Genomic DNA, 12,455 nt, shown 5'->3' with positions numbered 1-12,455 from the left:
AGTGGAAGCCAAGGGTTGGCCTAGAAAGATGACGCCCTTCACAGTAGTCACAAATAACATAAAGTACCTCAGTGTGACTCTGACCAAGCAACGGAAAGATCTGTATGACAAGAACTTCAAGTCTCTGAAGAAAGAAATTGAGGAAGACTCCAGAGAATCAAGTAACCCTATTAAAAAATGGGGTACAGAGCTAAAAAAAGAATTCTCAGCTGAGGAATATTGAATGGCTGAGAAGTACCTAAAAAAATGTTCAACATGGTTAGTCATCAGGGAAATTCAAATCAAAACAACCCTGAGATTCCACCTCACACCAGTCAGAATGGCTAAGATCAAAAACTCAGGTGACAACAGATGCTGGCAAGGATATGGAAAAAGAGGAACACTCCTCCATTGTTGGTGGGACTGCAAACTAGTACAAACACTCTGGAAATCAGTCTGAAGGTTCCTCAGAAAATTGGACATTGGACTACCTGAGGACCCAGCTATACCACTCCTGGGCATATACCCAAACGATGCTCTAACATATAACAAGAACACATGCTCCACTAGGCTTATAGCAGCCTTATTTATAATAGTCAGAAGCTGGAAAGAAGCCAGATGCCCATCAACAGAGGAATGGATACAGAAAATGTGGTACATCTACACAATGGAATATTACTCAGCTATCAAAAACAATGACTTTATGAAATTCATAGACAAATGGATGGAACTAGAAAATATCATTCTGAGTGAAGTAACCCAATCACAAAAAAACACACAGGTTATGCACTCACTGATAAGTGGCTATTAGCCCAAAAGCTCAGAATACCCAAGATACAATCCACAAACCACATCAAGCTCAAGAAGAAGGATGACCAAAGTGTGGATCCTTCACTCCTTCTTAAAAGGGAACAAAATATTCATAGGAGGGGATATAGAGACAAAGTTTGGAGCAGAGACAGAAGGAATGGCCATTCAGAGCCTGGCCCACCTGAATATCCAGCCCATTTACATACAGTCACCAAACCCAGACAATATTGATGAAGCCAAGAAGTGCATGCTGACAGGAGCCTGATATAGCTGTCTCCTGAGAGGCTCTGCCAGAGCATGACAAATACAGAGGTGGGTGCTCGTAGTCAACCACTGGACTGAGAACAGGGTCCCCATTGGAGGAGTTAGAGAAAGGATTGAAGGAGCTGAAAGGGTTTGCAACCCCATAAGAACAACAATACCAACCAACCAGAGCTCCCAGGGACTAAACCACTACCCAAAGAGTACACATGGACAGACCCATGGCTCCAGCTGCATATGTAGCAGAGGGTGGACTTGTTGGGCACCAATGGGAGGAAAAGCCCTTGGTCCTGCCAAGGCTGGACCTCCCCAGTGCAGGGCAATGTCAGGGGGTGGGGGTGGAAAAGTGGAGTGGTTGGGGAGGGGAAACACCTTCTTAGAAGAAGGAGCAGGGGATGGGATAGGGGGCTTATGGCCGGGAAACTGGGAAAGGGAATAACATTTGAAATGTAAATAAAAAATATTCAATAAAAAAAAAGACTCATAAGCTCTTGAACACTTTTTGTCACATACCCCAAAGGTTGGTCTTTTTTAAGATTATTTATTTACATCACAAATGTTGCCCTTCCTTGGTCCCCACAGCTCTTCCCCCTCACCTCTTCCCCTTTGACTCTGACAGGTGCCTCCCCCAGGTATGTCCCCCACCCTGGGGCATCAAGTCTCTGCAGGATTAGGTGCATCCTCTCCCACTGAGGCCAGACAAGGTGCCAGGGTGGGGGGGCGCTTTGGGCCAGCCCCTGTATGCTCTTTGGCTGGTGGCTCAGTCTCTGGGAGCTCCCAGGGGTCCAGGTAAGTTGACACTGTTAGTCTTGCTAACCCACACCCAACAGGCCAAGCATGACAGGACTAGACAGGAGTGCATAACAAGAGACAAAGCGATGCACTGAAGCAGCCTTGGGATGACAGAGAAACTGAATTATCTGACAGACGTAGGGGCTCAGCCTGGTTAGGATGGACACAGGAGGTAAGGCCTGTGCACAGACATATCTCCAAAGGGAAAGCAGAGCCCAGAAAACATCTGTAAATGAAGAGCAGTGTCTGGGGCTGGAGAGATGGCTCAGCGGTTAAGAGCACCGACTGCTCTTCCAGAGGTCCTGAGTTCAATTCCCAGCATCTACATGGTGGCTCACAACCATCTGTAAAGAGATCCGATGCCCTCTTCTGGTGTGTCTGAAGACAGCTACAGTGTACTTATATATAATGAATGAATAAATCTTAAAAAAAAAAAGATGCTTTTTGTCAAACAGAAAGCAGCCATTAACAAACAGCTTGAAGGGACACAGTCAAACCAAACTAGATCCAAGAGATGAAGAAGGGAAGGAATCAGGACAAACGTCTCAACAGACAGAAATTAGTTTAAGTGGAACCATGATATATGGACAGGCAGGATAGGTATAAGAAACTGTGAGGCTGGGTTTTTAAGAGTTTCACTGAGATAAAGCTCATCTATAAAGTTCAGCACTTCAGTGTACATTGAATTTGGAAGTTTTTAGCATATTATGCATTAAAAAACACTGTGGCTCTTTCCCCGTCTTGATACGCAGGAGAAGAACCGTGTGGCCAGGAAAGTGGGCGGTGCTGCCGCCGCCTCCGGTGCCCAGGTGCAGATGCAGCCAAAGGGTAGCCTGAGGTTACAAAGGGGAAGCCCCACAGCAGCCAGGCCCTGTGCTGGTTGGAGGGCTGGCAGGTACTCCTGACCTGCCATGCATTCCAGGGAGGCCTCATACAAAAGGAAATACTCAGCCGCCAAGACCAGGGCTGAAATGAAGACGAGAAAGGAGAAGGTCCTTTGTACTGTCACAAAAACGGTCGGGGGAAACAAGGGCATAATTTTAGCCTCTTCCATATTTTTAATTTCAATAAACGTTTCTGAGAAAGTAATTGGATTAAAGTAATTTAATTTAATTAATGTAATCAATTAATTAAAGTATGGTGCCTGACATGGAATGTCCATTTATTTGTTCACTGGAATACAAAGTGACATGTGAGTAGACTATGCCCCCTACTGACTGAAGAAATCCTCTGAAACAACCAATCACATGTTCCATTAGCACTTCTATGGATCCATGAATTCACACTGCTAAGGATAAAGTTTCCTAAATGTATCAGTAACGTACATGTGCAGACATTTGTTATTCCCTAAACAGGATGGAGTAACAATTATTTCTCTCACATTTATGCTATATTGGGCCTTGTACCTAAGGATGGTTTAAAGTATACTGAAGAATCTATATAGGTTAGATACAAATAATAAACCACTTTATTTAAGGAACTTGAGCATCTGAAGATTTCGCTCTCACCAGAGATCTGCATCTGCTCCACAGATCCTACAGGACAGCCTTGTGTGAAATACAGCTCAAATGAACGGAACTCAAAAAAGCCAAATATCCCTGTACAATACAACAGGCCTTATAAACACAATAATTTGCACATCTTAAGCCAAATTTATTTAAGTTAGGGATTTAATATAGAAAAGGGGAACATGAGAAGACTTAATTACTCAGAATCACACTATACACTGGGAAAGGCAGAATGACCATTGTAGCTGACAAAATGTGATTCTCTACTTGAAATGTAAGGAGACGGTTTTACTCATTACGGAGAAAACCATCTGGTAGGCAGAGCCAGGGTGCTGCTAAATATCATATAATGCACGGGGTAGAGAAATAAAACAAATGATTTCTAGCTCAAATGTTAAAAAAAGTATTCAAATTGAGGATTTTTTCCTTCTTAATTTGTGCAATAAGGCAACCTGATGAGTTTTACTAATAAACCCAAAAGTCTAACTTGTTTCGATTTTATTGAAGGGTCAAAGCAGAGATTACATCTCTGAGGGGAAAAATGGTTTGCCTATAATCTCGGCGCTAAGAGGCTGGGGCACATTAATGGCTCAGAGAGCAGGGTTGCTGTATAAGTGTGGAGACCTGAGTTTAGATTCCCCAGGACTCATACAGAAAGTGAGCTCACGTTTAATTCTAGCGTTGCACACAGTACAGGCAGGCAGGGAGGCAGGCAGACAGATCACTGGACTGTGCTAGCCAGCCAGCTTAACTGAAACCAACAAACAAACAAACAACAAAGACTGAGTTGCTGGAGCTCAAGGTCTGCTTACAGCACTGTCTTCAGAGAACAAGGGCAGGCAGCAAAAGGTAAGTTCTATCTGTCTGCAGGAGGACTAGAAACTACCGTCTAGACCTCAGCTTTTATGTCAGTCCTAAGGACTACACCACAGTGAACCTGATTCATTTACCACTCCCTTAAACATAACAGCACAATGTTCAATCGTTCCATTTAAAACCTACGTTTTCACTGTGCTTAACTTCATAGTATCTCGTCACTGGTATGTTTAGCTATATAAAATAGATTTGAGAAGACAGCTGTGTGGTGCCCTGATCCACACTACTTCCCGCCTACCTGGGCCGGCCCATCATACCTGCGTCTCCATCTCCATCATCCTCTGCTTCATCTCTCTCATCTCTGCCTGGGTCTCCGCTTCTCTGAGGCGAATGCTCATTAGCTCACCCTGCAGCTCACTCACGGCGTTTCTCTTGGGTGGGTCTTTCCACCTCCCAGAAGTCCGAGCTACGTGACGCTAAAGCAGAAACCATGAGATTGCAACACGTACTCTACAGGGGATGAGCTAACAGAACACGCATGTAAGCACTGCCCATCATCAATTGTTAATCTGCTTAAGAGAAGCTTTTGCCCTGTAATCTGTACCCTGGTTGGCTTTGGACGCATGCTCTTCCTGTCTCAGCCTCCTAAGGGCTGGGATTCCAGAGAGACATCACCATGCCCAGCTTAATTTATGCTACTGAACCTGAATTTTTGAAAATTCAATTATTAAAAGCCATGTTCTTCTAAAATTAAATTACATTTATTCACTGGTTTGGGGGTGAGGAATATGCCATAGCACATATATGGAGGTCAGAGGGCAACCTGTGAGTCAGTTCTCTTTCACCCAACTCAGGTGCTCAGCCTTAGTTATGAGGCCTTGCAGCCAAGTGTCTCCTCCCACTGAGTCATCTCACAGGACCCCTCAAAGACCAATTTCAACCTTTACTAGATCTCTCTCTTCCTATCCTCCCAACCTCTCAACCTTCCCCCAGTTCCCCACCCCTCCCACCCTTCAAGCCAAGACCACCATTCTGAAATTGTATGGGGATTTTTGGTGGGGGGAAGGGTTGAAGATAGGGTTGTTTTTTTTTCCTGTGTAGCCTTGGTTGTCCTGGAAGTCACTTCGTAGACCAGGCTAGCCTCAAACTCATCAATCTGATTGCCTCTGTCTCCCAAGTGCTGGGATTAAAGGTGTGCACTTCATCACCCCAGTAACTTATTTAAAAACTCATTCTTCTCTGTCTTAGAGATTGTTACATTTTGTTCTTTGACCTAATTTCTCTCACGAGTAGATACATTCGTGGAAATATACCTAAAGTGTCATTTATTTTTTAACAAGCATTTTCAAAAGAAGTTAAAATGTATGTATATACATTGGTGTCCCTTCAGGTGGTTCACACTTCCCAGCAATGTACCTAACAGTAAAGAAAATCTTCATTTGATGAATGAACAGACTATCAAATTGCCCTCTCAGTTTCATTTCTAGGGTTGGAAAGATGGCTCAGCAGTTAAAGGCTAGATTCACAGCCAAAGATTTAAGTTCCATTTCTATACCATAGGTTAGAGCGATTCATCAGACTAATTTCCCTGTGCAGTGGGTCGGTCATAGCTAACACAGAAACTGGCAAATGATCAAAGTGCAGAGAACAAGTTCATATGGACAGTTCAGCCATAAAGAAGGCATCTGTGTCCCACTCTATCCCAGCAAGGCTCGGGGACCACTGTGAAGAGGGAATGGAAACGCCTAGGAGTGCTGGGGAAGACCAGGGCAAGCAGGGTCTCTTGGCCTGACAGGACACTGCACTCATGAACTGTCAGCAGCTGCAGTTGCTGCACACGGCCTGTATAACCAAGCCAGTGGGCATTCCAGCATGAAGCAGGGCAAGCAGGTGCTCCTGACAGTTGCTCCGGGATAAGGCAGGGTAGGTTTCCTTTAAGAATGTGACCCCTGGAAGATCAATCTTGCTCAAAGGAATGATCCCATACCCATAAGTACATGTGCAACACAGACTGGACCACTGAGTTTAGGAAAAAAAGAGTCCTGAAGGTGGGAGGGAAGAAGGCAAAGGGTGTGTCTGGGAGAATTTGGGGGTGTCTCAATTGTGACAAAAAGCAAGATTCTTCAACACCTGCTATTTCAAATTCACACAAACCAAGTGCTTCTGTTTTAGTCCCTTTAAGAAAGCAGGTCAGGCCTGACATACCTGCCAGTGCTCTTCTAAGTCTCTGACTTGCTGTCGAAGTTCTTTCAAACCCATAATGGCTTCAGCTTCCCTCAGCTTCACAGCAATGAGTTCTTCCTGAAGCCTTGCAATGTTATTCTCATCAGGAAATGAGTTGTTCTTCTAAAGTCAGAGAAAAATTAAGATTTTTTTAAATTAGCTGTATATGCCTGTTTGTACACATGCATACATGTATGGAGGCTGGAGAGTAAGCTATAGGAGTTAGCCCTCTCTGGGGATAGAACTCTACTTGTACTCTTAAATATGGAACATGGAGTTGTATCAAAGTAACAAAGAGGAACTGGCACAGTTAACTGTGAAGATGAGATGAGCTCCCATACTCAAGGACTGGTATAATTAATATAGTCAAAGCGGCCATCCTACCAAGGGCAATCTACAGATTCAACGCAATCCCCATTAAAATTGTAACAAAACTCTTCAAAGAAATTGAAAAATCGATCTTCAGTTTTGTATGGAAACACAAAGATCCAGAAATAGCTAAAACAAGATTGAACAAGGGAGTACTGCTAGAAGGTAAGTTGACCACACAGCTATAATAATAAAAATAGCGTGGTATTGACATGACAACAAACACATTGGCTAACTGAACCAATTAAATCAACGGAATCAAACTGAAGATCCAGATGTCCACACACATGGATGCCTGATTTTTAACAAAGAATCCAAAACTACACACTGGAAAAAAGATAGCATCTTCAACAAATACTTGATCAAACTGGATGGCTGCTTAAAGAAGAATGCAAATAGATCTGTATTTATCTCTGCACCAAACTCAACCCCGAATGGACCAAAGTCCTCAATGTAAAGACCAGATGCCCTGGTCGGATTGAAGAGGAGGTAGAACAATCCTGAGCTCACTGACCTAGTGAAGGATTTTCTGAATTGGCAGCCTTAAGGTTACGTTTATTTTCTGCCTATCCCTCTCTCTTCAGACAGGGTCTCATGCACACCAGCTGACCCTCACCTTACCAGGTAGCCAAGACTGACCTTGAACTTCCACCTCCCAAGTGCTAGGGATTTTAGGTGTGTGCCACCTTTCCTGGCTTTATGTGCTGCAAGCTACCTCCTGTATTCAACTAGCAACATTTCCTTGTTTGCTGATTCAATTAACTAATACTCATAGTTCCTCATGTGTAAAAAACATCAAGTCCAAGTCAACTCTTTAATAAGTACTTAACAAGCATCTAGTACATCTCCCTCGGACTGAGAAGCAGGTACCATTTATGCAGTCTCTTACCTTCTCTATGTCCAGCACTTTGTCCTGCATCTCCTTCAGGGCACACTGAGACTCAGCTTCACTCAGTCTGGCTTGGACCAACTCCTTCTCCAACTGCAGCACAAAATCTTCGTTGTAGGTGGAACTGCATTTATGCTAAAGATTATGAACATATACTGAAATTTCATGGAAACACAAATGTATAAATATATATAAAGAGGAAAAACAATGATTATTTAACTTGGGTATTATGAGCAACTAAAAAGTAAAAGTATATTCAGTGTTTCAAATTATTTCATTTTCTCAACAAATGAGCTTTAAGAAAAGAAAGAAAAAAGAAACAAAGAAGGAAACAAAGAAAGAAAGGAAATTAAAGTTATCATAATTTTTGGTTTGGTAACAAGCTATTACATCCCTCAATGTTCATACAAAGTACCTTTCTTTTTGCTGTCCACCTATCATAATACTAAGAATTTATTTTGACTCTATAGACAGACATGATCTGTACAACACAGTAAACATTAGCCTTATGCAAATACTTAGTCCTTGAAATACGAAAAATCTTTGCTGAGTGTGGTTATAAACAAAAGATACAAACTAGCTTTTAACCTTGAGTTCAACCCCCGGCACCACCAAAAGTATAAAATTAAATAGACACATAAAATACCAAAATGATTTTGTTATGGATTGCATGTTGTAATATTTTAAATACACTAGGTAAAGAAAACATTGATATCCCTTTTGCTCTTTTCAGTATGGATAATACAATTTCTTAGACTGCTTATTTAGATTCCATTGTAGATTACAGGATCATCCAAAGTCTTCAAAATTCTATTTTTAATCCATTGAAAGCAAAAATGGCAACAGTAGTTAAGGTGAAGTATCTTAAATCCTAAAGAAAGTTGTATTTGCTTTAAAGATGTCAATTTCTTTAAAATATTTGCATAGATTAGAGAAAGCAAAGAAAAAGAGCAGATGCTACACAAAGAAATAAACCACAGAGACAGAGGTATGGCACCTTACACAGAAATAAATACACACACACACACACACACACACACACACACACACACACACACACAAAATGTGGCCAACTTACATTTTCTTAAAGCCCAGTACATACAAAAACTGTAGTGCAAAAGTAATAAATGTATTATTAAGCTGAGGTGCTGGTGCACATAGATGATCCCATCACTCATTTACTCATTTACTCATTTTAGAAGCTGAGGCAGGAGAATCATGAATTCCACAGCATATTGGGATACATAGTGAGCTCCTGTCTCCAAAAAATAAATAAATTAAAAAAAAATAAGGAAGAAGAAGAGGAGGAGGGGGGAGGAGGGGGAGGAGGAAGAAGAGGAGGAAGAAAGTAGGAAGGGAGAAAGTTATCTAATTCTTCACTACGTTTGTGTGTGTATGTGTGTGTGTGAGAGAGAAAGGGGGAGAGAGAGAGAGGGGGAGAGAGAGAGAGAGAGAGAGAGAGAGAGAGAGAGCTATCATATAGCTATCACTTTAGACTTAACATAGATAATTTAAAAACTGGCAACTCCAAAATTTAAAAGAGCTATAGAGAACTCTCCTAGCTGAACTGTTTTGGGTGAATGGTTCTTTCTACTCTACATTAGGAATAAAGTGGGTATCAAAACTATTAAAAATGATCAAATGCAGGGGCTGGGGATTTAGCTCAGTGGTAGAGCACTTACCTAGGAAGCGCAAGGCCCCGAGGCCCCGGGTTCGGTCCCCAGCTCCGAAAAAAAGAACCAAAAAAAAAAAAAAAAAAATGATCAAATGCTTTCTGAAAGCATTTCAATTTTGTTTATAAGATGCTTGGCATTCTGCCCATGCACCCAACAGAGGTACAAGTGGAAGCATGCCCTCCTCCTAGCTCTGGGGACAAACCCCAGGCTTTGTGCCTAGGCAAGCACGCCTCCACTGAGCCACATCACAGGGCACCTTAGCCCTACTATGCTGGTCAGGTGGAACTGAACTTGATCTTCCCGCCTGTGTGGCTAGGACTAACTCAATCTAAGGCACTTTAACCAACATGTCACGTCTAGTAATTCTGGCTCTATTAAAACAATGCTTATACGGAAAAATGTATCCGCAACCACCCTTCATAAACAACTTAACTGAACAAAAAATACTCTTTTGGACTGATCTCAGCCAAGCTAAAGGTATCATATATATTAATGATGTCACAGATATCCTATGGACATTACCAATGTTAATTTGTAACTCTGAGAGGATCTGTTCCAGTCTGCTTGCCGATATCCTGATAGCCCTAAGAAAATATAAAACTCAGACGGCTCCCATCAAAATAGAAGCTCCTCCACAGAGGAGGAGGAGGAAGGATTGTAGGGGCCAGAGGAGTCAAGAACACCAGGAGAACATGGCTGCCAGAATCAACTAAGCAGAGCTCACAGGGACTGAAGCGGCAACCATGGAGCCTGCATGTGTCTACACCAGGCCTTCTGTATACATTCTGTGGTTCTCTAGCGTGGGGGTCTTGTTGGACTCCTAACAAGGGAAGGGGAGGTTTCGATGGCTCTTCTGCCTGCTTGTGGGCCCTTTTCCTTCTACTGGGTGCCTTGTCCAGCCTTGATATGAGGGTAATGCCTAATCTTCCTGCATCTCGTTATGCCAAGCTTGGCTGATATCACGGGGACAGAGGAGCAGTAGATCTGGGAGAGGAGGGAGGAGGGGCTCAAAAGAGGAGAGGCTGTGGTCGGGGTATATGAGAGCAGAATAAATAAATAAAATTTAAAAAAAGAAAGCAGAATCCCCAACCAGGCAGAAACAAATAACTTGAACCATATACTAAAACACTAGAGAACTACTAGAGACGAGTTTTATCAATAAAATGTATCAAGAGGCCACAACTGGATGACATACAGCTGGGGCTTTTTATAAACACAACACAGACACAGTGTTCTTACTATAAGAAGTTTCTAAAGATTGCATTGAATATTCAAATTAGTAACCTGGACACATATATATTTTGTCTTTACTACATGACAACTACCACAATTATAATGATGGTAGTTGGCAAAGACCATTTATTTCAGTCCACACATAAGCAGGAAATGGCTTCCCTATGTTTGCCCCGAGTTCTGTAATGAATCTCTTCATGCCCCTGTGACCCTAGCAAACCCTATCCCAAGGACAGTGGCAAAGGATGGCTCTGCTTGGTCCCGCTCCAGTCGTCTGCTGGTATTGCAAGAATTTGCAAATATAAGTGATGAAGTTCTCTGCTTCTGTCTTAAGACGGTGGCAGAGCGAGTGACACACCGAGGGTGTGTATTTGGAGATACTTCTTACACAATGGCTAACCCTTTGCTTGAAATACAGAGAATCTTTAGATTCGAGAGGTAGAGGTTTGCATAGACTTTTAACAATAGATCATCTCTTAACACTAAAATCCACATTCCGAAAATGTTCCAAAACCCAAAACCTTTACAATGTGATAATAGTGCTCAAAGTTTCAGAACATCTCGTACATTCAGAATAGGGACGCTCAATCTGTATAGTAAGAGAAGATTCTAATCTAAAAAGACAATGGACACAACTCTTTCAAACACTAACTATACACAGCACTTGTGGTGGTTTGAATGGGAATGGCCCCTAAGGCTCCTATATTTGAATGCTGAGTCACCAGGGAGTGGCACTACTTGAAAGGATTATAAGAATTAGGAGGTGTGGCCTTGTTGGAGGAAGAGAATTACTAGGGGTGGGCTCTCAGGTTTCAAAAGCCTAGGCCAAGCTCTGTGTGTGTGTGTGTGCGTGTGTGTGTGTGTGTGTGTGTGTGTGTGTGTGTGTGTGTGTGTGTGTGAGAGAGAGAGAGAGAGAGAGAGAGAGAGAGACTTCATAGCAATAGAACACTAAAACAGTGCTGTTCTTTACATTCAAGATGATATATCCACAGAGAGATCCTGCCTCAAAGAAAACCAAACAAACAACAGATACCATATATATTTACATATCCTTCATAAAGGAAGCCATACAACTCTTTTGTACCATTTCTCATAACCCAAATAAGTAAGTGTGAAAATAATGTAAAAGTTCTCTCTCTATATATATATATCACAAGACAAAACAGTAAGACAGTACATGTGACTATCACATCAATAAGCATCTGGAATTAAAAAAAAAAATCACAAAAGTAAGAGTACTCCAGAGCAGACTTCTGTAACATTCTGACCTCCTCCAGCACATGGCACCCAAGGATGGTTACAACCATCCCTACTCCACACGCCCGGAAAAGCCAGGGATTCTGGCTGTCACTGTAGCTGTTGCTGCTGCTTTTTAACCAGGCATAGTGGCAAGTGCCTATAAACTAAAGCATTGGGAACTAAGAGGAGAATCAAACATTTAAAGCTAGTTTGGGCTAAAGAGTCACTATGTGTAACTTCGTGAGACAATGCATCAAGACAAAACGTACAACTTGGTGACAGAGCACATGTCCAGCATGTATGAAGCCCTGAGGTCAAACCCCAGGGCTATCAAAAAATACCTACCATTTAAGTATTATTTCATTTAAATATCTGAAAAACTGCATAAATCCTTTAAAATGAAATTTTATCTCTAGTTATTTTTAATTGCTGTTAATAACAAAGAAATGCTAAGAAAAAGATTCTCACTTTGATGACCTCTTATTATTAAAAATTAAATAAAAAAAGTGTAAATATGAGTATTTAACCTTTAGATAAAGACTAAAGATCAAGATTCAAAGACTATTATTTATTTATTTATTTTTTTTTTGGTTCTTTTTTTCGGAGCTGGGGACCGAACCCAGGGCCTTGCGCTTCCTAGGTAAGTATTATTTTTGATTT

At 41.8% G+C, this 12,455-nt stretch overlaps 1 protein-coding gene across 16 annotated transcripts in view; it reads right to left on the bottom strand.

The window, feature by feature from the left end:
- Positions 1-12,455, bottom strand: part of Evi5 (ecotropic viral integration site 5) — a 145,648-nt gene that overhangs the window by 53,278 nt on the left and 79,915 nt on the right. For all 16 annotated transcript variants that reach the window (NM_001271410.1, XM_087582063.1, XM_087582062.1 and 13 more), the window contains 3 exon segments: positions 4,484-4,642; positions 6,372-6,512; positions 7,648-7,782. In NM_001271410.1, the coding sequence (NP_001258339.1) occupies positions 4,484-4,642; positions 6,372-6,512; positions 7,648-7,782 (435 nt within the window).

Source organism: Rattus norvegicus, chromosome 14 (genome assembly GCF_021556685.1).
Source record: "Rattus norvegicus strain SHRSP/BbbUtx chromosome 14, alternate assembly SHRSP_T2T, whole genome shotgun sequence".
Taxonomy (NCBI): Eukaryota; Metazoa; Chordata; class Mammalia; order Rodentia; family Muridae; genus Rattus; species Rattus norvegicus.
Note: the sequence above shows the minus strand (reverse complement) of the source record. Positions and strands in the feature narration are given on the sequence as shown.